The 24,893-nt window shown below is 44.2% G+C and overlaps 1 protein-coding gene across 1 annotated transcript in view; it reads left to right on the top strand.

Annotated features, from left to right (window-relative positions):
* Window positions 1-6,895, top strand: part of sde2 (SDE2 telomere maintenance homolog (S. pombe)) — a 36,513-nt gene extending 29,618 nt beyond the window's left edge. Inside the window, exon 7 of the mRNA XM_041188644.1 lies at window positions 5,568-6,895. Within this exon, the coding sequence (XP_041044578.1) occupies window positions 5,568-5,783 (216 nt within the window). The 3' untranslated portion in view covers window positions 5,784-6,895. The remainder of the gene's footprint in view (window positions 1-5,567) is intronic.
* Window positions 6,896-24,893: the final 17,998 nt, after the last annotated feature.

Raw genomic sequence — 24,893 nt, 5'->3', positions numbered from 1 at the left:
ACACTGGTCCAGGCTTAACTGGACTATTGTTTCCAATTCACGGCACTGCATTTTGAGAAAGATGTGAAGGCTTGAGAGAGGGGGCAGAAAAGATTCGCAAGAATGGTTCCAGGGATGAGGGACTTTGGGCTTGTTCTCCTTAATCATAGAAGATTAAGAGGAGATTTGATAAAGGTGTTCAAAATCACAGAGTAAACTCTTCAAAAGCAACACATAAGGAGCATTTACAAGAATCAAAACATTACGAAAGTAAATAGCCAAAAAAAGGCAGGGTATAAATTTCCCAGTGCCTTTTTAACTACTTTTTTAACCCTGCACTGCCACCTTCAATGATTTCTGCTAAGATAGAGAGAAGTTGATAGACGGGTCAGGAACTTGAGAATACAGATTGGCAAAAGAACCAACAATGACATGAGGGAAAGCATTTTTACGCAGCAAGTGGTTAGGATCTGGAGTACAGTGCCTTAGAGTGTGGTAGAGGCATATTCAATTATATCTTTCAAAAGGGAATTGGATGGCAACCTGAAGAGTGAAAATTTGCAGGGCTGCAGGGAAAAGATGGGGGATTGGGATGAACTAAATTGCTCTTGCAGAGAGCTGGCACAGATGCGACAGGCTGAATGGCCTCCTCCTTTGATATAACCATTCTGTGATTCCATAACTGATATAAATGATTTGCATCTTGTCTGGTGCTTTTAATGTTGTAAGATGCCCCAAGGTGCCTCATTTATGAGAGGACAGGCCAAGTGGGACTGGATTTAATTTTAGTGACTGATTACGAGGAGGCTTTTAAAAATAGGCAGGAACTTGACAAACTGAAGAGGTTTAAGGAGGGCATTCTAGAATGTATATCTGAAGGCTCCCTTTTTTCTGATTTTCTTTTCCCTCTCCGTCTGTGATGTTGCCTCCTTTCTAGGCTATGAGTCTGTGAGCACCAGTACCCCATCTACCTGGCCATTCTTTATGTGAGGCTATGAGTAAGCATACTTGCAGGCAGCTCAACTACATGGGCTATCACAGATCTAAGCTTAACCCTATCTCGTGCGTAGTTGGAAACTGGGTTACATTCACAACATTTGAGCAAGTGGATGAGTTGCTTCAATGCTGGGGCTTGACCTTGCAAAATGGGTCGAATTTGGAATAACAGCAGCACTTACACATTGTGGCAGTGCTTCTAAGACCTCCACTCTAATGGTGCCTGTGTGAGGGTCAGAGCAGTTTTCAGCTTGTGTGACTGATGTACTTAACACTGCAATACATGATAGTGCTGCAGTCATGTTAACATTTGCATTTGTTTGGATCAGTGATGCTTTAGGAAATGCACCAAGATAAAGTTAATATGAAAGGAAGCTGCTGATAACCGTCCTTATCAGATGTTCCATTTTGGAGCTATTTGTAATATCCTTTCAGTGGTTATCTTTCCACAGTTGTATTGGTTAGTGAGGCGTTAAACATTATAAATCCTTGTTTTAATTCATTCTTGGCATTTGTGCATGTGTTCGTTTTAGTTTCTGTGTATTGACCATTGATTTCTTATATTCCCTGAACCTTTTTGTCCTTTTTGCTGCCTCATTAAACCCCATTAAAGACCCACCCTCACAGTTGAAGGCCATAGTCTCGGATTGTGTCTTAGTAGCTTGTGCCTCGAACGTGGAAGCAGTGCACAATGTATACTGTGTCGACTAGCATATTCATCAATCAGCTGTCTGAAAATAGTTTATCTTTTTGTGGGGAAGGTGCTTTTTTAAATAAATTAATTTGTTTCTAAATCCCAAAAGTTACAAGGAAACATTCTGCCGAACTCCACTTCAACCTACTGGTGCTCACATAGGATGAGTGGTGCTCAGATGTCTCTGGTTTTTTAGTGCATGAGACATTGAGCAGGCTCCCTCTGTGGACCGATGCAGAACCAAGCAGACCAGAAAGCTCCATGGACAGTAATGCATTAGATTGTCTTGGATGGAGTGGACAGGTATTGTGAATGCGTTCCTGCATTAACAAGGGAAAATGTCAATTATTTCTATCTGATTATTTTGATTTATTTTCTATTTGATTGAAGTATACAAGATCCTGAACAGCCTTGACAAGGTGGATGTTGAAAGGATGTATCCTCTTGTGGGTAAGCCTGGAACCAGGGGGCACTGTTTTAAAATTGGGGGTTGCCCTTTTAGGACAGAGATGAAGAGAAATATTTTCTCTGAGGGTTGTGCGACTTTGGAATTCTCTGCCTCAGAAGGTGATGGAGGTGGGGTCATTGAATATTTTTAAGGCAGAAGTAGATAGATTCTTATTAGGCAAGGGAATCAAAGGTTATAGGGGTTAGATGGGAACGTGGAAATCGAAACACAAGAAGATCAGCCATGATCTTATTGAATGACTGAGCAGGTCGAGGGGCCGAATGGTCTACTTCTGTTCCTATTTCTTATGTTCTTCTTACTATCAGTTTGAGTGTGAAAGAAAACTCAACTTTCCAAGTCTGTCTTCATTCCTGTATTTTGTCACAGCAGGCAGAATTCTGGTGAATCTACATTGTACATTGTTCCTTTGGTATGCAGCCCTATATTCTGCACATTGGTCTACCTGAAGTCTCATTAATATATAGTATCATCCATCACCTTGTTTATATTCTTTAGCTCCATTAGGAACAAGAGAAGGCCATTCAGCCCTTTAGCCTAATTCCCTATTCAGTTAGATCATGACTTTATCTTAGCTTCACCTGCCCTTCTTTGGTTCTGGCAACCTTTTAATACCTTCATTTATGAAAAATAAATGAAAGTTTGAAATTTTCAATTGACCTAGCCTTGGCTATTAGTTTAATTGCATCATCCCACGGTGCTGCCTTTAACGTCCTGTGAATCTCTCTCTCCCCGCCCCCCCCAACCCCCGCAAACACCACTCATAAATCCCTCCGTCTTCCACAACGATGAACCTATTTCCATACAGAGTAAGATCACAGTTATTCTTCAAGTAAAATATTCACCATCAGTGGACTAGCTCATCAAAAGGATGGAACCATTCATTTGTACTTGGGAAATCTTCTGAATTCCTATCTGGCTCTTCAGTCTTGACTATCTTCCTATTTTGAAAGCCATTGCATATTGCAGTGCACTCTCTCCAGGTTTGTATGCAGGTTGTTGATAGACGCAGTATAAGTCTCCAGCAGTACTGCTAAGTGAGGACTAAGAGAGCTGTGTGATCATGTCCAATGTGGCTATTCTCTTCAGCTCCCCGCTGGGATGAGGTGCTTGGTTACTGTCTAGTTGTTCTTCCTATGATCACAGGGTTGAGTTCAGGAATGTGCCTGAGATAGAGATTCACTAAACCATCTGCCATACATCAGTTCTTTTTCTACCTTGGCAAAGAGAGTGCAACATAACTCAATATGGCCCTGCACTATGGACTGGGAGTGCAAGGGTTTTGTGTGGGAGTTTGTAGCCTGAACTCGGCCTTTTCCCTCCAGTAGGGGAGGGTGTGAGATGACAAACGCTTCCTGGAAGGAGTTTGTCGAGTGGCAGAGGATTGTAATTAGCTTGTAAGCAAAGTCCCCTCTACATTTATTCTGGAGTGTGTGGCAATTTATTTAAGCATGTAACCCCTTTAAATTTTCTTGTGTGGCCTTGCATGTGCTGTAATTTAAAGGATCCTACTTGTGTGCGACTTAAATGGGACTGTTGTGTATGCACAGTTTAGGGGGAGTTTGGTTGTAAGTACATGTTTTATAATCTGCTGTTCTGAAGCTGCCCATCCCACATCTCCGTCCTGTGTCTTGTTTGAAGTGGTCATTCTTCATATGTACATCTGGACAGTGGGTGTTGGCAGATCATTCAGCTGTGGAAGGCATCACAGGCTCTTGTCTCTCACTCCACAAGGAATGTTTGTAATATTAACCAGGAAGCCTTTGCTGCTTTATGCTGTCAGGCTCATGTTTTCTTCTTTAAATAGGTCTTCATTTAGAAAACTGAGCACATACTCAGAGTTGTATGCCTCAGGTTGGAATATAACAGCAACTCACTTTTTCATTAAGCACCCCCAATGTGGCAGGAGGCATCTTAGAGTCCCTCACATACTGGCAGCATGGGGGAGATTGATTAGTGGGGGAAACTTGGAGAGTTTATTCTCAGACTTCCCACTAGGTGGTGGTGCACACCTGAAGGTTAGTGGAAAGCTCTGGCCTGGATTCTGAAGTGTGTTCAGAAAAACTATGCCACCCACAGTAACTGCTCCAAAAGGTAGCTGGACTGGAAATTTGACCCCATTGCGTTGAGTCAGCCATTCAGGAGCTCTGTCATTTTGTTTTCTTTACTCTTTCATGGGATGTGGGCATCACTGACAAGGCCAGCATTTATTACCCATCCCAAATTGCCCTTGAACTGAGTGACATGCCACACGATTTCAGAGGGCAGTTATGAGTCAGCCACATTGCTGTTGGTCTGGAGTCACATGTAGGCCAGACCAGGTAAGGACGGCAGATTTCCTTCCCTAAAGAACATTACTGAACCAGATGGGTTTTTGCAACAATGGACGATGGTTTCATGGTCACCATAACTAAACTAGCTTTTCAATTCCAGACAATTAATTGAATTTAAAATCCACCGATCGCCGTGATGGGATTTGAACCCTTGTCCCCAGTGCACATTCTGGTTTCTGCCTGTTTCACCATCACAACCTTCCTACCTGTTCCCAATCTCAGACTGAACTCAACTCGACTGACTCAGCATAGATGATTGAATTTAGAGCCTTCCTGGTCTCTGTGCTCACTTAATCCCTGAATAGATTACTCCAGAGGAGCCGTTGTGCATTATTCTAAAGTTCTTCCATCTGTATGCACAGCACCTTGTGCCGATTGGACTCTGCTGTGGACTCAATTTGAGTGAATGTTACAGAAACCTGCCTAGAACCTGCTGTCAGCTGGATTAATGGCTCAGTGCAGCTGAGTTACTGGTATTTTCACTTATGATGGAGTTAACTCTGAGCTTATCTCTCAGTGAGTGGGTAGCACATTCAGCTCTCAAGTCACAAAGTTGTGGGTTTGCCTCCCACTCTAGTCTGAGCTCAGAAAGCCCAGGGTGACACCCCAGTGCAGACTGAGAGAGTGCTGCAGCGGGTCTTTCAGATGAGATGTTAAATTGAGACCGTCTGCCCTCACAGGACGATGTAAAATATCCCATGGCACTGTTTTGAGAATGAGGAGAATTCCTCCTGCACCTCAGCTGTTGTGACAGCCGCAGATGACCTGACCATAGATGCCACCTAACTGCTCAGCACAAACACAGGATTAAACTTGGTGCATTCCTGGTCCCTATGCTAAATAAATCCCTGAATAAATTCACTGCACCTTCAGGGAGCTGTTGTGTTACTCCACAATTCCTAATGGTTCTGGCTCAAGACAAATGAATCTGTGCTGAAAAATCAGGAGAGTTCCCTGTGCTTTCCATTCCTGATACAATATGCTTACTTATCATTTTGAGTTCTTTCAGGTGGTGTGAGTGATTTTTCTTCCTCGATCCTTTGTTTAATTTTTAGTAACTGACTGAACGGTGCTTTATTTTTCTCCCCCCATCCCTCAGGAACCTGCATTGAAAAATTGGATGGCACTGAACTCTGTGGAGGAGCTTGAAAGTTTAGGACTGGACAGACTCAAGAGTGAGCTGATGACGCTGGGGTTAAAGTGTGGGGGCACCTTACAGGAGCGTGCAGCAAGGCTTTTCTCCGTGAAGGGACTGACCAAGGAAAAAATTGATCCGACGCTGTTTGCCAGATCAGTCAAAGGGAAAAAGAAGTAAGAGTGACGAATTGATTTTTTTTTTTTGAAGGCTTTCACGTTTTCCTACTGAGGAGTCCAGAATAAATGACAATTAAAGGAAGAAGAATCAAATTTATTTCCACACCAGAATCCTTTTAGATAAGTACTTGTCCAGTAAGTCAGAATCTCCTGAACTATTTCAATGATGTGAACTGGGATTTCATGATGAACGTGTTGACACCAGCTTCACCAGCTCATTGTGCTGGACAGTTAGTAAATGGCTCTTCAGATCTCTTCTCAATGCATCGCCTTTACTTTCCAGACAATCCACTCATAATGTTAGCCTCTCTGAATCTGTATCTTGATGGCAGCTGCCTGTTGACGGTGGGCCGTGCTTGGAGCTGGAGTCACATGAAAGCTGTGGGTTAAGACTGTCGGTTATGTTTTTAATTTCTTTCATAAAAATGCTGAAAAGAAGCAAAGAAAGTTCATTTTTCTTCTGTTTTCTTTCTTTTCCATCTCCAGCTCCATTGATTCCTTGATGGGGTGCAGCCCCATGGGTGCCAGCCACTACTGACTCCATGGGCCCCAGGAACCGAGCCATTCTCTACTGAGCCTTACTCACTCACCTGCGCTGTCTAACCAGCCAGGAGTTCTGTACTTCAGGCCTGACTCATTGGTCTGTCCCCACACAAGACAAGGTTTCATTCAACTCTGCTCCAGCTAGCTCTGACCCAGCAGTGAGAAAGAAGTCTCCATGTCCTATCAGCTACTTGGGTAAACCCCACTGATAATGTGGGGGTGGGAGGGCTGTTCCTGTGCCTTAACCAACTTGTCCCTATGGGACGCATGTGTGCTTTTCACATTGGACAAACTGAAACCCTGTTGGTGTGGGCTCACTGGTTTGGTTTGAAGACTTGAGTGTGTGGTGATGGGTCAAAGACCTGGCTGACCTCTCCTTGCCTCTTTGCTGGAAAATAATGGAGGAAATGGAAATGTAACATGGGAAGATGTACAACACGTGCTTTTGTTTTGGATTTCCAGCATCCGCAGTTTTTTGTTTTTATTTTTTACTTGCTTTTATAAGGTGGACAATGAACATTTACAGCAATGGGGAGGTATCCATAATAAAGCTGCCTTGTAGAAAGTTAACCTCATTACAGTGTGATTATTGTGCTAAATGAATCATAGAATTACAAAGTTGGTTAACTCTGCACTTAAAACTACAGTACTGCAGGGAGATCACATTAGAGATTGAGGGATGTTTGGGAGCTGCATTACACAGGCTGAGATGTGATTAAGCATCATGCTGATTGGCACTTTGCACCTCCTTAGGGAGCACTTTAATCATTTAAATATCGATGCTTCAAGAGATCAGTCTCTCTGCTGGTGTTTGCAAGCAGTGCCTTAGCAAACTGTCCCATGTTTTCTCCAACTGAGGCACGTGCCTGCTGGCTGCTGGGCACAGAGAGAGTATTCCATCCCCACCCCCCCCGAAAGCAGATTTTATACTGGCGTCACAGGAGTGCTGGTACTACCAGTTCCTGAGGCACTAGTCTTGTACTACTGGCAGTAGACTCATTGTCCACTTTGCCAAATTCCTGCCATTGTCAGTGTCCTTATCTCAAAAAGCTGCATCTGCTAGAGAGCTACGTTAATGTACAAGAGCAGCTGGAAGCCAGCTGACTGGCACTGCTCTCCCCAAACCCACATGAAAATAGCACCCAATATTGAAGAGGCTTTACACTTCATATTTTGATTCAGGTCCAGGGACCACAATCTCTTGCAGTGCTGTCTTCCATTTGAGATTTGTTCTGCTTGCATTTGTGGGTTTTGGAGTCTTCCTGTTCACTGTAGAGTGTGGGGCTAACGTATATGCAACAGTGATGGCTGCGTATCTGTAATGCAAAACCTCTGGGATGAAGTTAATGGGATGCTTATTGCCTTGCAGTCTGTAAATCGGCTGCTGCATTTTCCCACGTCTCAGCAATGACAACACTTTAGGGATGTCATGAGGCCATGAATGTAACCCATTGGTTGAAAAGAACAGCATCAGAATTTCACTATTGGAAGCAAAGTTTCAGGATCAAGTCAACCAAACTTCTAACAGATATCCCAGTCCCTGATTCAGATTTTAAGTTTTATCGCTTCCATTCTTACCCTCCTCCACTCCTGAAATCTCTAAGAATCACAAAAATTAGAATTCTGAAAGTTCTGGCACAGTTCATCAGACTTATGTTAACTCCACACCAGAGCTAGCTACCAACTCCCATTCCAGTTCTAGCTCCACACTGGAACTTTCTGCTCCAATCCCAGTCCTAGCTCCATACTAGAGCTATCCACTCCAGATTCAGAACATAATTCATAAACATTCACCGAAATGGGCTGACAAACTTCAGTTATGTTGATAGATTGGAGAAGTTGGGATTGTTTTCCTTGGAGAAGAGGAGGCTGAGAAGAGACTTGATAGAGGTATTCAAAATCATGAAGGGTCTGGACAGAGTAGATAGGGAAAAAATGTTCCCATTATAAGGATTGGGACCAAGAGGGCACAGGTTTAAGGTAATTGGCAAAAGGAGTAATGTGAAACATTTTTATACCATGAGGTTAGGATCTGGAATGCACTGCCTGAGAGTGTTGTGAAGGCAGGTTCAATCAAGGCATTTGAGGGGAAGTTGGATTATTATTGGAAAAGGAATGTGTGCAGAGCTGTGGGTAGAAGTAGGGGAATGGCACCAGGTGAATTGCCTCTGGAGACCCAGCACAGACGATCGGGGCTAATAGTCTCCTGTGCATTAACCATTCTCTGACCCTGAGAATGAGTTCCACACCGGAGATATTACTCTTGTTCCATTTCCTTGCCCCCTTTAATATTTCACTAGGAATCTTTATCTAGTTCTCTTTTAAATGTTCTGCCACTTGTCTTCAACAACCCCTTGTGGAAACCTATTCTGTATTCTAATAACCTTTTATGTAAACATTTCTTTTTAACTTTGCAATTTTATACTTGATATCACTTCTTCCTCTCAGTCAGAAGGCTGGAGTTCAGGATTTGAACACATACCTAGGTTTGACGCTCAGTGCAATATTGAAGAAGCACTGCACTGTTTCCATTTTTCGTATGGGGCGTTAAACCGAGGCCCTGTCGGGGGAGCTGTGATAGATTCTGTGACACTGTTTCGAAGAAGAGCAGGGGAGTTCATCCCACATCCAGGCAAGCAGTTATTCCTCAACCAACATTACAAAAACAAAATTTGGTTTCATGTATCCTTGTTGGCTCTGGAGTCTGTCTGCATTAAAACAACAATTAAAATTTAGAAACATTTCATTGGCTTTCAGACACTGAGGCAATGGACGACACTACGTAAATGGAAGTTTCTTCTACAGGTACGATGTCCAAAATCCTCGGGACCAAGATGATGCTCATTTTGGAAGTACATCCATACTGCTTTTCTGTAGTGGTTTGATTCAACTGAGTGACTTGTTAAGCCATTTCAGAGGGCAGTTATGAGTCAACCACATTCTGTGGGTCCTGGAGTCACATGTAGAGGAGACTGGGTGAGGATGGCAGGTTTCCACCCTTGAAGCACACTGCTGAACTGGATGGGTTTTTACGCCATTCAAGTAGTTTCATTGATCATTATTAATGAGGCTAGCATTTTATTGGGGTCCTTAATATTGAGGAGTATGTGACATTCAAGAAGAATAGGCTAGATGAAGGTGGAGGGGTAGCACTGTTAATCAAAGAGGGAATTGGTGCAATAGTTAGAGATACTTTGGTACAGGAGATCAGGATGTAGAATCGGTTTGGGTGGAGATGAGGAATAGTAGGGGAAAAAGTCATTAGTGGAAGTGGTCTACAGGCTCCCTAACAGCAGTCACAGTGTAGGACAAAGTATTCAAGAGAAAATATCGTGTGCTTGTGATAAAGGGGCAGCAATAATCATGGGTGATTTTAATCTACATATAAGCTGGAAAAATCAGATTGGCAGTAAAAGCCTGGTTGAGGAATTCTTAGAATGCTTTCAAGGTAGCTTCTTAGAGCAGCACGTTCTGGCACCAACCAGAGAGCTGGTTATATTAGACTTGGTATTGTGTAACGTGACAGGATTAATTAACGACCTCAAGAGTAAAGACACCCCTAGGTAGCAGCAACCACAATATGATTGAATTTTACATCCAGTTTGAAAGGGAGGAGTGGGTGTAAGACTAGTATCTTAAACTTAAAAATGGGCAACCATGTGGGCACGAAAGCTGAGCTAGCTGAAGTGAACTGGGAAATTAGGCTAGAGGATAGGTCAATAGAGAAGCAGTGGCAGACATTTAAGGGGATATTTCAGAGTATTCAGAATAAGGACATTCCTATTATAAAGAAAAATTCTGTGGTTAACTAAAGAAGTTAAGAAAAGCATCAAACTTAAGGAAAAAGCATATAACCGCGCAAAGGTAAGTGGCAGGACAGCTGATTGGACAGAATATAAAGAATGGCAAAGAATGACTAAAAGGTTAATCAGGATAAAGAAATTTGAGTATGAAGTAGCTAGAAATGTAAAAATGGATTGCAAGAGTTTCAACGGGTATTTAAAAAGGAAAAGTGTAAGTAAAGTGTGTGTTGGTCCTCTAGAGAGTGACAGTGGGGTGTTAATAAGGAAATGGCAGAAGAAATGAACAAATATTTTGCTTCTGTGTTCACTATAGAGGATACATACCAGTAATAGCTGCAAATCAGGTGGTGAACAGGAGAGAGGAACTTGGGGAAATAGCACTGAGCAAATTGATGGAGCTACAGGCTGGCAAGTCTCTGGGTCCTGATGGACTACATCTCAGGGTCTTAAAGAGGTGGCTAATGAGGTAGTCGACACACTGGTGTTAATTTTCCAAAATTCGCTAGATTTTGGAAAGGTTCCATCAGAATAGAAAGTGATAAATATAACCCCTCTATTCAAGAAGGGAGGGAGGCAGAAAACAGGAAACTACAGGCCAGTTAGATTGATGTTTGGCGTGGGGAAGTTGTTGGAATGGTTCATTAAGGATGTTATAGCTGGGCACTTAGAAGAGTTCAAAGTAATTGAGAAGAGTCAGCATGATTTTGTGAAAGGAAAATCATGTTTAACAATTTATTTTTAAGGCAGAGGTAGATAGATTCTTGTTAGGCAAAGGGCAGATGGGAATGTGGAATTTGAAACACAATGATCAGCCATGACCTTATTGAATGGTGAAGCAGGCTCGAGGGGCTGAATGGCCTATTCCTATTTCTTATTCTTCTTCCAGGTTTATTAATTAATTGTATTTCATTTCTCCAGCTGTTGTTGCGGAATTTGAATTTATGACTCTGGAGCATTAGCCCGGGCCTCTGGATTACTATACTGTAACAGTAACCACAATGCTACTATGCCCCACATATCTGCGCCACCGCTAATACTGCTTGTTTTTTACCTCTATAAATGTTCGACTTTGCCCCGTCCAGCTCATCTGCTGCTGAAACCCTCTTGCATGTCAAGACTCAACTATTCCAGTACAGTTCTGACTGGTTTCCCACATTCTACCCTCTGTAAACCTGAAGTCATCCAAACCTCTGCTGTCTGTCCTTAGCCACACCAAGTCCTGGTCCCCTATCACCTCTGCGCTTGATGACCTACATTGGCTTGCAGTTGAGCAATGCCTCATTTTTAAAATTCTCAGGTTTGTTTTTAGATATTCCATGGCTTCACCCCTCTCTATTTCTGTAATCTATTCCAGCCCCATAACCCTTTGAGATACCTGTGTTCCTGTACCTCTGGCCTTTTGAGTTTTAATTTTAATTTCTGCACCGCTAGTGGCTGTGCCTTCAGCTGCTTAGGCCCCAAGCTTGGAGTTCCCTCCCTCTACACCTCTGCCTCTCTTTCCTTAAGACATTTCTAAAAAGCTACCTTTTTGACCAAGCTTTAACTATTTCCTCATGTGGCTGTGTCAGTTTGCTTTATTCTATAATGCTCCTGTGAAAGATTTTGGAACGTTTCATTATGTTAATGACGCTATATAAATATTTTTATAGACACCTCATTTAGACCATCCCTTGATCCTCTATACTCGAGCAAATACAAGTCTAGCCTATGCAACTGTATGAACTCACTTAAGCAATTGATGAACCCATCACCTGGTATTAAAATGCAGTGATGTATTTGGATTGTTTTTATAATGCCCCTTCATCGTTTGCACAGTAGGATCCCACTGTTGCCTTGTTTGTATTGCAGCCAGCCACTGATTCAGACACCAGTTCTATCCCAGCATGTCAGACACACAGAGTATTGAAAAACCAGGTTTGAACAGTGGGAGACTCCTGAAATTAAACCAAGTCCCTGTGCTTTCCGGATCCACTTGTCTGCCTATAAAATGGATTAAGTATTGGTCTTTGTCACAGTGGCTTAGCATGCAATTGGAGCCCAGTCTGTGATTATGTAGAGCTGGGCCAGACAGGCTTACAAATGGTAGTCAGTTGTGTGGCTCTAAAAACCAGAGATAAGTCACCCTGGCAATGTGCAAGTCAAGCATAACAAAATGCTCCTTAGACCAACGTTCCCTCTTAGCTGTGTGGATGTGCGGCTGCCCACCAATCAGGAATGTGCCATGCAGGGAACTAACAGGCTGCAAACAGGCAGCACTCCCTTTAAGATGTGTCTTAAAGAGACCAAGGAATGGACCGGTCACAGCAAAGGGAGGTTTCAGGGAGCGTTGACTTAGGCTGGTACATTGATGTGCTCTGGGCCATTGAATGAGTGCGATTTGGTCCAGCGCTCATGGCAGCAGTGCGGACCCACTACAGGATGCACTGCAGTAACTCACCAAGGTTCCTTAGACAGCACCTTCAAAACCTACAACTTCCACCAGCTAGAAGGACGAGGGCAGCAGATATATGGGAGCACCCCCACCTTCAAGTTCCCCTCCACACCACTCACCATCCTGACTCACCATTCCTTCACTGTCACTGGGTCAGAATTCTGGAATTTCCTAACAGTACTGTGGATGCACCCACACCACGTGGACTGCAGCGGTTCTAGAAGGCAGCTCACCACCACCTTCTCAAGGACAATTAGGGACGGGCAGTAAATGCTGGCCCCACCAGCAATGCCCACATCCCATGGAAGAATTTTAAAAAACAGACATAGAAGTTCTTCGCCCTACAAAAGTGTGAGAGAAGCCTTTAAAGGACAATGTACAAATGTATTAGCCTCAAGCCATATGTGGCTAACTGTACTCTGATTAGTGAATAAAAAATGATTCATAGATGCCGTCAATAGTCATATGTTCACAAACCTTGTATTGGAACAGCGTATTTATGTGAACTTTAATTTTGTGCATTTTTTGGTAAAATGCCAATTCAAAAAGCAAATTAAGCTTTTTGGATTGTTCAGTGCTTTAAAAAGGAAGACATTGATTCCTGGTGTGTCTTTCATGACCCAAAGTGTATCACAGTCAATGAACTAATTTTGAAATGTCATCACCGTTGTAATGTTGGGAACGTGGTGGCCAATTTGCATACTTCATAATCCCGGAAACAACAATGTGCTAATGATTTTAGAGATGTTAGTTGAGGGATAAATATTAACCAGGATATCAGGGGGAACTCCCCTGCTCTTTTCCAAAGCCGCTGTTTGTTCAAAAGAACTAACTTAGTGAAATAATAGTGGCTTGAATTGGTGACCTTTTGAAGTTGACCCAAGTGTTCTATTACTGAGCCAAGGCTGACACCTGTATATTTGACTCAGTGAAATATCTGAAATGGTAGCTGTAAAACATTCAAAATAAAGTTAGATTCTGTGATGGTTTGCTTAATATCAAAAGAAAAACTTACATTAATATAATGTCGTTCACAACCCCAGGGTGTCTCAAAGCGCTTTACAGACAATGAAGCACTCTGAGTGTTGTGACAGTCGTAATGTAGAAATAATATTGCCATGGGATCTTTTACGTTCACCTGAGGGAGTAGACTGGGCCTCAGTTTATTGTATCATCGGAAAGACGGCACATCTGTCAGTGCAGCGTTCCCTCAGTACTGCAGAGGAGTGTCAGCCTTGATTTTTGTGCTCAAGGCTCTGGAATGGGACTTGAGTCGCTGACTGGCTTTTGTAGGTCCCAGTGCAGTTTTATCCAATTGGAATGACTGACTAACCACAGGCATAGCTACAGCAAGACAGGTTTGGCAGGTGAACTAATTTTAAGAGAAAATACCTTACATAATAAACCTACTCAACCTGCAATTAACATCTACCTCCTATCACTGCAAAGCTTTGCAGTCTTTCTTTTACCAAAATTTGTAATTCTCCCGAGATATTGCCCCTTCCTGCAGCTTCTAGATTTTTTTTTGATATTTATGGGTCGTACTTGACTTCATGGAATGTTCAGTCATAAAATGAGACCCACCAGACCCTTCCCCAAATCTCCATTGGACCCTCCAGCTGCACTCCACATGCTCTCTATCCGGACTCTTCCTCCGCTCTCTATCCAGACCCTCCCTCCGCTCTCCATCTGGACCCTCCCCACTACCGCCCTCCATTCGGACTCTTCCCACCCTCCATCCAGACTCTTCCCTCCACCCTCCACCTGGACTCTTCCCTCCGCCCTCCACCCAGACTCTTCCCTCCGCCCTCCACCCGGACTCTTCCCTCCGCCCTCCACCCGGACTCTTCCCTCCGCCCTCCACCCGGACTCTTCCCTCCGCCCTCCACCCGGACTCTTCCCTCCGCCCTCCACCCGGACTCTTCCCTCCGCAGTCCACCCGGACTGTTACCTCCGCCCTCCACCCGGACTGTTACCTCTGCCCTCCACCCGGACTGTTACCTCCGCCCTCCACCCGGACTCTTCCCTCCGCCCTCCACCCGGACTCTTCCCCCCCGCTCCCCATCCAGCCCCTTCACCCCACAGCTCTCCATCCGGACTCTACCCACCCACCACCCCCCCACCCCAGCTCTCCATCCGGGCTCTACCCTGCCCACAGCTCTCCATCCAGGCTCTACCCCACCTGCCCCTCCAGCTCTCCATCCGGACTCTACCCCCCCCCACAGCTCTCCAACCGGAGTCTTCCCCTCCCTGCCCAACTTGGACTCTTCCCCCCACCCCTCCCTGCTCTCCATCTGGACCCCTCCATTCCATCCAGACCCATCCTTGCTCTCCGGTGCAGTTACATCCTCTTCACCCTTTACCATACAATGCTTGTTAGTATCACTCATTGGTTGGGCTGAGTTCTGGCCTGGAGCAGTTACTGTGGTCAATCTAACCCCTATGATGCTCTTCTCTACTTATGATGTGTTTTTAGCATTTTCAAGGGGATTAAGTCTAGTCTTTTAACCTGTTTTGCACATGAACATTTTAGCAGAGGGGCTTAAGAAGTGACCAAGGACACAAAAAATACTCTCAAACTCTTTATTTTCCTCTCAACCTTGTACCGACAAACACACAAAAATAGTTAAAGTTCACGTGCTCCATGTGAATAAAGTATTGAGATCGCATTGCCAATCACTGTGCCTATTATTAACTTATTTAATTTAATGATCAAAATGTAGTTAGCTGCATGGGGCCAAGTTATTGACCATTGCTGTCCTGGTGTTCTCTTTGCAAAAGAAGCCTTGGTGTTGCCTAGGGCTGCCAACTCTGATTACATGTATTCTTGGAGGTTTCATCACATGACTTGTCCCCACGCTCCAGCCATTAGTCGGTCAACACATCCATCCATGTGACGCACTGGCTTCCTGCACATTCATTACCCAACTGAATGGTACTTGACTATCAATCAAACAGCCTTTTTCCCCCATTTTCAATATTTTGGTACCTGGTAAAGATAACTATGCATAGTAAATGACCAAAACAACCCCAATCTTTTTTATGGTGCTTATGATTTTTCTCCAGGTTTGCACACACCAATGTCCTGGAGATTGATCTTTAATTCCTGGAGATTCCAGGCCAATCCTGGAGGGTTGGCAATCCTATTGCCTGGATTGCATTTGCTATGAATCTTGATGTTCTCTAAAATTACACTCGCATTAACACTCCCTATTTCCCCACTTTTCTCCCCACATGTATAATTGTTTTTTGCACTTTCTCTTCTTAACACTTTAAGAAGATGAGAGGCCGACGTGGGTGTGTGAGCACTAACCTGTTGCATCAGCCTACCTCCTACATGTGTTAATCCCTAAGCAGCATGATTCAGTAATACTCTACAAACACCACACTTCCATCAGACTAAAGGATAACACAAACCAGCCTCAAACGTGTTACCCACTGCTCGGAATGATTCACAAGCTTTAAGGATGAAAACTCCCTCCCTGTCGAGAGTAAACATTGATGTGGATGTGTTTCTTCTGAACTGCCCCATAATCTCGAATGCCAAAAACAACTTGCAAGGTGAACATTCCGAGGCAATTTAAGGAGGGGGGAGGCCACAATGTTCATCACAGAGCTAGGTTTCAAAATGGATCTCACGAGGGGGCAAGAGGTGGAGGTGTTTAAAGGAGGCATTTCTGAGATTGGGCCTCAGTCAATTGAAGGCTTTTTAACAGCTGAAGCTGGGGCACTTCAAACGATGAAGATGAGAGGCTGATGTAGGTGTGTGAGAGCACCAGGCTGCCTCCTACATGTCTTAATCCCTAAACAGCATGATTCAGTAATACCCTGCAAACACTGCAGTTTTTGATTGACAAGGGAGTTGAGCGTTATGGGAACAGGCAGGAAACTGGAATGAAAGGCGCAACCAGATCAGCCATAAACTTAGTGAATTGTGGCGCAGATTCAATGGGCCGAATGGCCGCCTCCTCCTAATTCTTATGATCTTATAAGGAACAGCCACCAATTGGGTATCTCAAAGGGGAACAGAGTGGGCCAGAGTTAAGTACTGGGAAAAAGGGAAGTTCAGGTTCCATGCAATTTGCTTTACTCAGGCAAAGAAAGAAGAACTTGCATTTCTAAAGAGCTTTTTATGTGCTCAAGACTTGTCAAGAAACTTTACAGCTAATGAAGTACTTTGAAGTGCAGTTATTGTTGTAATGTAGGGTACATGGCAGCCAATTTTCACACAGCAAACTCCCACAGATGCCAATCCATACATAAAGGTAAAGACTAGTATCTGTAGAAAGGCACTTCACGTACAATGAGTTTCTTATTACTGGTTGCAATGTTTTTTTTTCCCTGCTCTTGGGATGTGGGCACTCTGGCAAGGTCTCATTTGTTGAACATCCCTTATTACTCTGAGGGTATTGGGAGTCAACTACCTAGTGCAGGACCTTAGACGTGTAGACCAGACAGGATAAAACAGGCAGGCTTCTTGCCCTAAGGGATTTTAAAATGAGTCAGTTTAATCCTACTGGGGACAAAGAGGGCAATATATGTTTAGAGCACAGGCAAAGTCTGGAATAAGACCATAAGACATAGGAGCAGAAATGAAGCCATTTGGCCCATTGAGTCCGCCATTCAATCATGGCTGATAAGTTTCTCAGCCCCATTCTCCCGCCTTCTCCCCGTAACCTTTGATCCCCTCACCAATCAAGAACCTATCTATTTCGGTCTTAAATACACTCAATGACCTGGCCTCCACAGCCTTCTGTGGCAATGAATTCCATAGATTCACCACTCTCTGGCGAAAGAAGTTTCTCCTCATCTCTGTTCTAAAAGGTCTTCCCTTTGCTCTGAGGCTGTGCCCTCGGGTCCTAGTCTCTCCTACTAATGGAAACATCTTCCTCATGTCCACTCTATCCAGGCCTTTCAGTATTCTGTAAGTTTCAATCAGATACCCCCCTCATCCTTCTAAAATCCATCGAGTATAGACCCAGAGTCCTCAAACGTTCCTCATATGTTAAGCCTTTCCTGGGATCATTCTTGTGAACCTCCTCTGGAACCTCTCCAGGGCCAGCACATCCTTCTTGAGATATGGGGCCCAAAATTGCTCTCAGTATTCTAAATGTGGTCTGACCAGAGCCTTATAAAGCCTCAGCAGCACATCCCTGCTTTTATATTCTAGTCCTCTTGAAATAAATGCCAACATTGCATTTGCCTTCCCAACTACCGACTCAACCTGCAAGTTAACCTTAAGTGAATCCTGGACTAGGACTCCCAAGTCTCTTTGCACTCCAGATTTCTGAATTCTGTCCCCATTTAGAAAATAGTCTATGCCTCTATTCTTCCTACCAAAATACATGACCTCACACTTCCCCTTGTATTCCATCTGCCACTTCTTTGCCCATTCTCCTAACCTGTCCAAATCCTTCTGCAGCCTTCCCGCCTCCTCAATACTACCTGTCCCTCCACCTATCTTTGTATCATGTGCAAACTTAGCCAGGATGCCCTCAGTTCTTTCATCTAGATCATTAATGTATAAAGTGAAAAGTTGTGGTCCCAACACTGACCCCTGCGGAACTCCACTAGTCACCAGCTGCCATCCTGAGAAGGACCCCCTTATCCCCACTCTCTGCCTCCTGCCAGACAGCCAATCTTCTATCCATGCTAGTATCTTGCCTCTAACACCATGGGCTCTTATCTTACTGAGCAGCCTCCTGTGCGGCACCTTGTCAAAGGCCTTCTGGAAGTCCAAGTAGATAACATCCATTGGCTCTCCTTTGTCTAACCTACTCGTTACCCCCTCAAAGAATTCTAACAGATTTGTCAGGCATGACCTCCCCTTGATGAAACCATGCTGACTTTGCCCTATTTTACCATGCACTTCCAAGTATTCTGAAATCTCATCCTTAATAATGGACTCTAAAATCTTACCAACGACCGAGGTCAGGCTAATCGGCCTGTAATTTCCCGTCTTTTGCCTCACTCCTTTCTTAAACATTAGCAAATTACATTAGCAATTTTCCAGTCCTCTGGGACCCTCCCTGACTCCAGTGATTCCTGAAAGATCACCACTAACGCCTCCACTATCTCTTCAGCTAGCTCCTTCAGAACTCTGGGGTGTAATCCATCTGGTCCAGGTGATTTATCCACCTTCAGTCCTTTCAGTTTTCCTAGCATCTTCTCCTTGGTAATGGCCACCATACTCACCTCTGCCCCCGACTCGCTTGAACTTTGGGGATGTTACTCGTGTCTTCCACTGTGAAGACTGACGCAAAGTACCTATTCAGTTCCTCCGCCATTTCTTTGTTCCCCACTACAACTTCTCCAGCGTCATTTTCCAGCGGCCCAATGTCCACTTTTGTCTCTCTCTTACCCTTTATATATCTAAAAAAAAACTTAATAAGTACTTTGTATTAATGTTTAGTAATGGTGCTGGATGCTGACAAAATGTCAGTAGAAACAGAGATGGTAGCGGTATTGGATGGATTGAAAATTGAGAGGCAGGATGTGCTGGAAAGGCTGGCTATAGGTTGCCTGGTCCCATGGTTTACCTCCCAGGTTGCTAAGGGAAGGTGGGGGTGGAGATAGCGGAAGGGTTTGCTATCCCAGATACGGAGGTTGCTAGAGAATTGGCAAGTAGCAATTGTGACATCCTTGTTTAAGAAAGGGTGTAAAGACATTCCTAGTAATGCAGCGCAGTCAGTTTAATATCAATGGTGGATAAGGTTTTACAATCAACAAGTAGGGAGTAATCAACAGGCACTTGGCGAGGTTTGAGTTAATTAAGGAGAGCCAGCATGATTTGTAAAAGGCAGATCGTGTTTGACTAATCTATTTGATTTTTTTTATGAAGTAATAGAGAAGGTTGATGAAGGGAATGCGGTGGATGTTGTCTATGTGGCTTTTAAGAAAGCATTTGACAAAGTACCATATAAAAGGCTGGTTAACAATATTGATGCTCATGGAATAGGAGGTTCAATGTCCAATTGGATAAAAAAAATTGACAGAAAACTGCGAGTCACTGTAAAAGTTTGTTTTATTAAACTGGAGGATGATAGCAGGTGCTGTTCCCCAGGGATCAGGGATAGAAACACTGCTTTTTTGATGGATATGAATAATTTATAGATTAGGGCACAAAGTAAAGTTTCCTGATGAAACCAAACTTGGAGGCGTGGCAAACAGTGAGGATGATATCAACCGACAGCAACCAAGTCATAGATAGGCTAGCAGAATGGATGTGGCAGGTTCAATTTAATACAGAGAAGTGTGAGGTGATGTATTTTGCAGAAGGTATAGGGAGAGGCAATGCAAAGTGAAAGTTCCCATAGTCCCAGAGGATCATAGGCTGCTCTCATTAGAGAGAGACAGTTGGTGGTGAGTTTAACCTGAGGATTTCCACACCTCAGGCGAGGGGTGAGGTTGAGAAGATGGGACCTTCATGGATGACCTCAGGAAGAGGCAAGAGACTTAATGGCACAATTCTAAAGTGGGCAGAGACAGAGGGACCTGGGCGTTCTTTTGCATAGATCTGTGAAGGTGGCAGGACAGATTGAGCGAGTAATCATCAAAGATTAAGAGGCCTTGACTTATTAGAGGTATTGGGTACAAAAGCAGGGAAGTTATGCTGAACCTTTATAAAACAGTGGTTAGGCCACAACTAGACTTGTTTAGTTCTGGGCACCACACTTTGGGAAGGATGTGAGGGCCCTTGAGAGGTTGCGGACTCAACTCCGTTCAGACTCGAAGCAAACACACTGAGCGTGAATTCACTTAGAGAGACTGGACAGATACAGCAATATTGAGGAATGGTTTCAACGTCACATGTCACATTATACAAAAGGCAGCTGCACTGCTTTCTCGGGGGTGAGCACTATTGCTCTGCTTTGAAATTACTGGATAGGTTTAGCCTGGTGTTAGCTGTGTTTACACTGGCGCTTCCAGTAGGCAGTTCAGCTGCAGGCCAGAGAACTAGGTTTGGGATTATGAACACAGGGAGTGGAATTTGGGAATGTGAACTCAGGGAGTGGGATTTCGGATTATGAACACCAAGAAAGATTTGGGCACAACAAAAACAGAATTACCTGGACAAGCTCAGCAGGTCTGGCAGCATCGGCGGAGAAGAAAAGAGTTGATGTTTCGAGTCCTCATCTTTTCTTCTCCGTCGATGCTGCCAGACCTGCTGAGTTTGTCCAGGTAATTCTGTTTTTGTTTTGATTTCCAGCATCCGCAGTTTTTTGTTTTTAAGAAAGATTTGGGAGTGTATAAACAGGGAGCCGAATTTAGAATTAGGCAAAATGATAAAAAAAGGAGTAGGCCATTTGGTCCCTCGAGCCTGTTCTGCCAGATCATGAGTGATCTGATTGTGGCCATAACTCCCCTTTCCCGCCTACCCCCATAACCTTTGACACCCTTGTAGATCAAAAATCTGTCTAACTTCACCTTGATTATATTCTCAATGCAACAGCCTCCACTGTTCTGGGGAATTCCAGACAGAGATAGGGATAAAGAATTCCAAAGATTAATAACCCTCTGAGAGAAGAAATTCCTCCTCATCTGTTTTAAATGGGAGATCCCTTGTTTTTAAACTTTGCCCCCTAGTTCTTCATTTCCCCACAAGGGGAAACATCCTCTCCACATCCACCCTGTCAAGCCTCCTCAAGATCTTAAAAGTTTCAATAAGATCACCTCTCATTCTTCTAATCTCCAATGGATACAGGTCCAACATGTTCAATCTTTCCTCATTAGACAATCCCTCATTCAATTGCACTAGTGAACCATCTCTGAACTGTTTCTAATACAAGTGTATCCCATGGACACACGGAGTGAGATTTGCGAATGTGGGCACACGGAATGGGATTTGGGAATGTGAACACATGGAGTGGGATTTGGAATGTGGGCACAGGGAGTGGGATTTGGGAATGTGGGCACAGGAAGTGAGATTTGGGAATGTGAACACAAGGAGTGGAATTTTGGAATGTGGGCACAGGGAGTGGGATTTGGGAATGTGAGCACATCTGGTTTTATGGGTGCCAGAATGCAAACTATAAGATGCACCAGTGTAAAAGCAGTTATGATGTGTCTAATTGTCCCTGCACCACCAATGTACACTTATCCCATGATATCACACTAACTTTCTTACATCTATTTTACCCAGAAATTGTCCCAGAAATCTTGAGAGACTCTCAGTTGACTGGATGACACCAACTAAGGGTGGGGAGGAGGGGAGTGGAATATTCCAAGTTGTGCAGAGACCAACGTGTGAATCCAACATTTTGAATCATACTGGGCTGGATAAGATAGGGCAGCGCCGTGATCTCAGACTATTGGCATCAAGGTCATAACTTGACTTGTCTCTCTCTCTTTCTGTTAATATTACATTCCATGATCCTGAAAGATTGCCTCTCTAATCCCTTCTCTAAGATGTATGCGATCTGACCTTCCTCTTCTCTTTTTATCCTCTCACTGGTGGAAATCAAAAGACTTGGCACCACCTCCTCTTCACCTAACTTTTTGATCACCTGTCCTTGTGGTTTGGTGTCAGGATTTGTCTGATTTATGTTCCTGTGAGGCATCTTGTGATGTTTTGTACCATGTCAGTGATTTCCTGGCTAACTATGCTCTCACCTTCCATAAACTTGAGGTCTTCCAAAACTCTGCTGCCCAGTATCCTAACAAATCCTGTTCACCCATCACCCCTGTGCTCACTCAGTGTCTCCATATCCGGCATTACCTCAAATTTAAAATTCTTGTTTTCAAATTCCTCCATGGTCTCGTCCCTCCCTTTCCCTGTAATCTCCTCCAACTCCACAAACCCCTGAGATATCTGTGCTTCTCTAATTCTGACCTCTTGAGCATCCCCCATTTCAATCTCTCCACCATTGGTGGCCATGCATTCAGTTGCTGAGGTGCTAAGCTCTGGAATTCCCTCCCTAAACCTCTCTGCCCTTCTACTTTTCTTTTCTCTTCTGAGACACCTTAAAACCTACCTCTTTAATCGAACTACCACTCCCTAGTGGCTAAAGAAAAATTAAATGTCCCCTGACTCTTTGGGTGTACATGTACTGCATGTATGTTGTTTTTGGTGTAATACAGCAAACCCTAACCTGTGCTGAGCTAGCAGTTAACAGGCAAGGACAGCAAGTGAGATATCACCACTAAGCTGCCCTAGAGCAGGGATCCGGGTGCTGTGGGGTCGGGGTGGAACGAGAGAGTAAAACAGACGAGGGTTCCTGCTCTTTTTGCTATCCATTCTGGAAAGTAAATATCATGATTTGAGGACAATTGCTCCTGTGGAGCACTTGGGGACATTTTACTATGTTAAAGGCACCTTGAGAAGCAGCGTTGCTTGGGCAAGTCACTGGTGCCTTTGGGAGAGGCATTTAGAGAAAACTGCAATAAATAAATAATTTGGTGTTTTACAAAAAATCCTAGGCTTTACTGAGGTCAGTCTGCCCACCCCAGAATCAGTCTGGCATCCCCGTGTGTAATGTGGCCTCAATACACATTGGTTCCAACAGCTGCCTCCATTCTTGACTTTCTCTGTTTGCACTATAAAGAGTTTACTGGCAAATCCTTGCAATCGGAGCGGATCAGCACCATCCTGTGAAGTCGGCAGTTCACATTCCTGCTCTTGGAAATCATCCCTGTCTGTTTGGGCAGCATTTTGGACTTGGAAGCGATGGGCTGCTGAGGGGATGGGGAAGGGGGGTGGGTGGTGGGTAGGTGTGTGTGAGGCATTGCTGGAATAATTATAACAGAGGTGGGCTTGATGCGGATGATGTGAAACAGCAGGACCTTCCGCCCCACAACAGTGAAAGGCAAACACTTGGTGCGAATGAGCATAGTAACACTTTCGCTATCAAAAGTTTGCTGGAGTCACTGAGCCCCAAAGATTCCTTTTCTTCTAATTAACCCCTCCCAATAACCCTCTCCCCTCCCCCCCGACCCCCAACATCATGTTCCTCTCCTTTCCCCACAAGACTTGGGCATGGTTTCTTGTGGACACCTTCTGCTAACTGTAGAACTGTACTAAATAGTACCTTTTTTTGGCTGCAAAAGGCTTTACGTCAGCCTTGTCTCAATGGTTAACACCGACCTTTGAGTCAAGCCACACTCCACAGACTTGAGAACAAAATCTAGGCTGACACCCTACTGAGGGAGTGCGGCAGCGTCAGAAGTGTTGTCTTTTGGGTGAAACGTTAAACCATAAGACCATAAGACATAGGAGCAGAAATTAGGCCATTCGGCCCATTGAGTTTGCTCTGCCATTCAATCATGGCTGATAAGTTTCTCAACCCCATTCTCCCGCCTTCTCCCCGTAACCTTTGATCCCCTTACCAATCAAGAACCTATCTATCTCGGTTTTAAATACACTCAATGACCTGGCCTCTACAGCCTTCTGTGGCAATGAATTCCATAGATTCACCACTCTCTGGCTAAAGAAGTTTCTCCTCATCTCTGTTCTAAAAGGTTTTCCCTTTACTCCGAGGCTGTGCCCTCGGGTCCTAGTCTCTCCTACTAGTGGAAACATCTTCCCCATGTCCACTCTATCCAGGCCTTTCAGTATTCTGTAAGTTTCAATCAGAGCCCCCCTCATCCTTCTAAACTCCATCAAGTAAAGACCCAGAGTCCTCAAACGTTCCTCATATGTTAAGCCTTTCATTCCTAGGATCATTCTTGTGAACCTCCTCTGGACCCTCTCCAAGCCAGCACATCCTTCTTGAGATATGGGGCCCAAAATTGCTCACAATATTCTAAATATAGTCTGACCAGAGCCTTATAAAGCCTCAGCAGCACATCCCTGCTTTTATATTCTAGTCCTCTTGAAATAAATGCCAACATTGCATTTGCCTTCCTAACTACCAACTCAACCTGCAAGTTAACCTTAAGAAAATCCTGGACTAGGACTCCCAAGTCCCTTTGCACTCCAGATTTCTGAATTCTGTCCCCATTTAGAAAATAGTCTATGCCTCTATTCTTCCTACCAAAGTGCATGATCTCACACTTGCCCACGTTGTATTCCATCTGCCATTTCTTTGCCCATTCTCCTAACCTGTCCAAATCCTTCTGCAGCCTCCCCGCCTCCTTAATACAACCTGTCCCTCCACCTATCTTTGTATCATGTGCAAACTTAGCCAGGATGCCCTCAGTTCCTTCATCTAGATCATTAATGTATAAAGTGAAAAGTTGTGGTCCCAACACTGACCCCTGCGGAACTCCACTAGTCACCAGCTGCCATCCTGAGAAGGACCCCCTTATCCCCACTCTCTGCCTCCTGCCAGACAGACAATCTTCTATCCATGCTAGTACCTTGCCTCTAACCCCATGGGCCCTTATCTTACTGAGC

Source organism: Carcharodon carcharias, chromosome 5 (genome assembly GCF_017639515.1).
Source record: "Carcharodon carcharias isolate sCarCar2 chromosome 5, sCarCar2.pri, whole genome shotgun sequence".
NCBI classification, from domain to species: domain Eukaryota; kingdom Metazoa; phylum Chordata; class Chondrichthyes; order Lamniformes; family Lamnidae; genus Carcharodon; species Carcharodon carcharias.
Note: the sequence above shows the minus strand (reverse complement) of the source record. Positions and strands in the feature narration are given on the sequence as shown.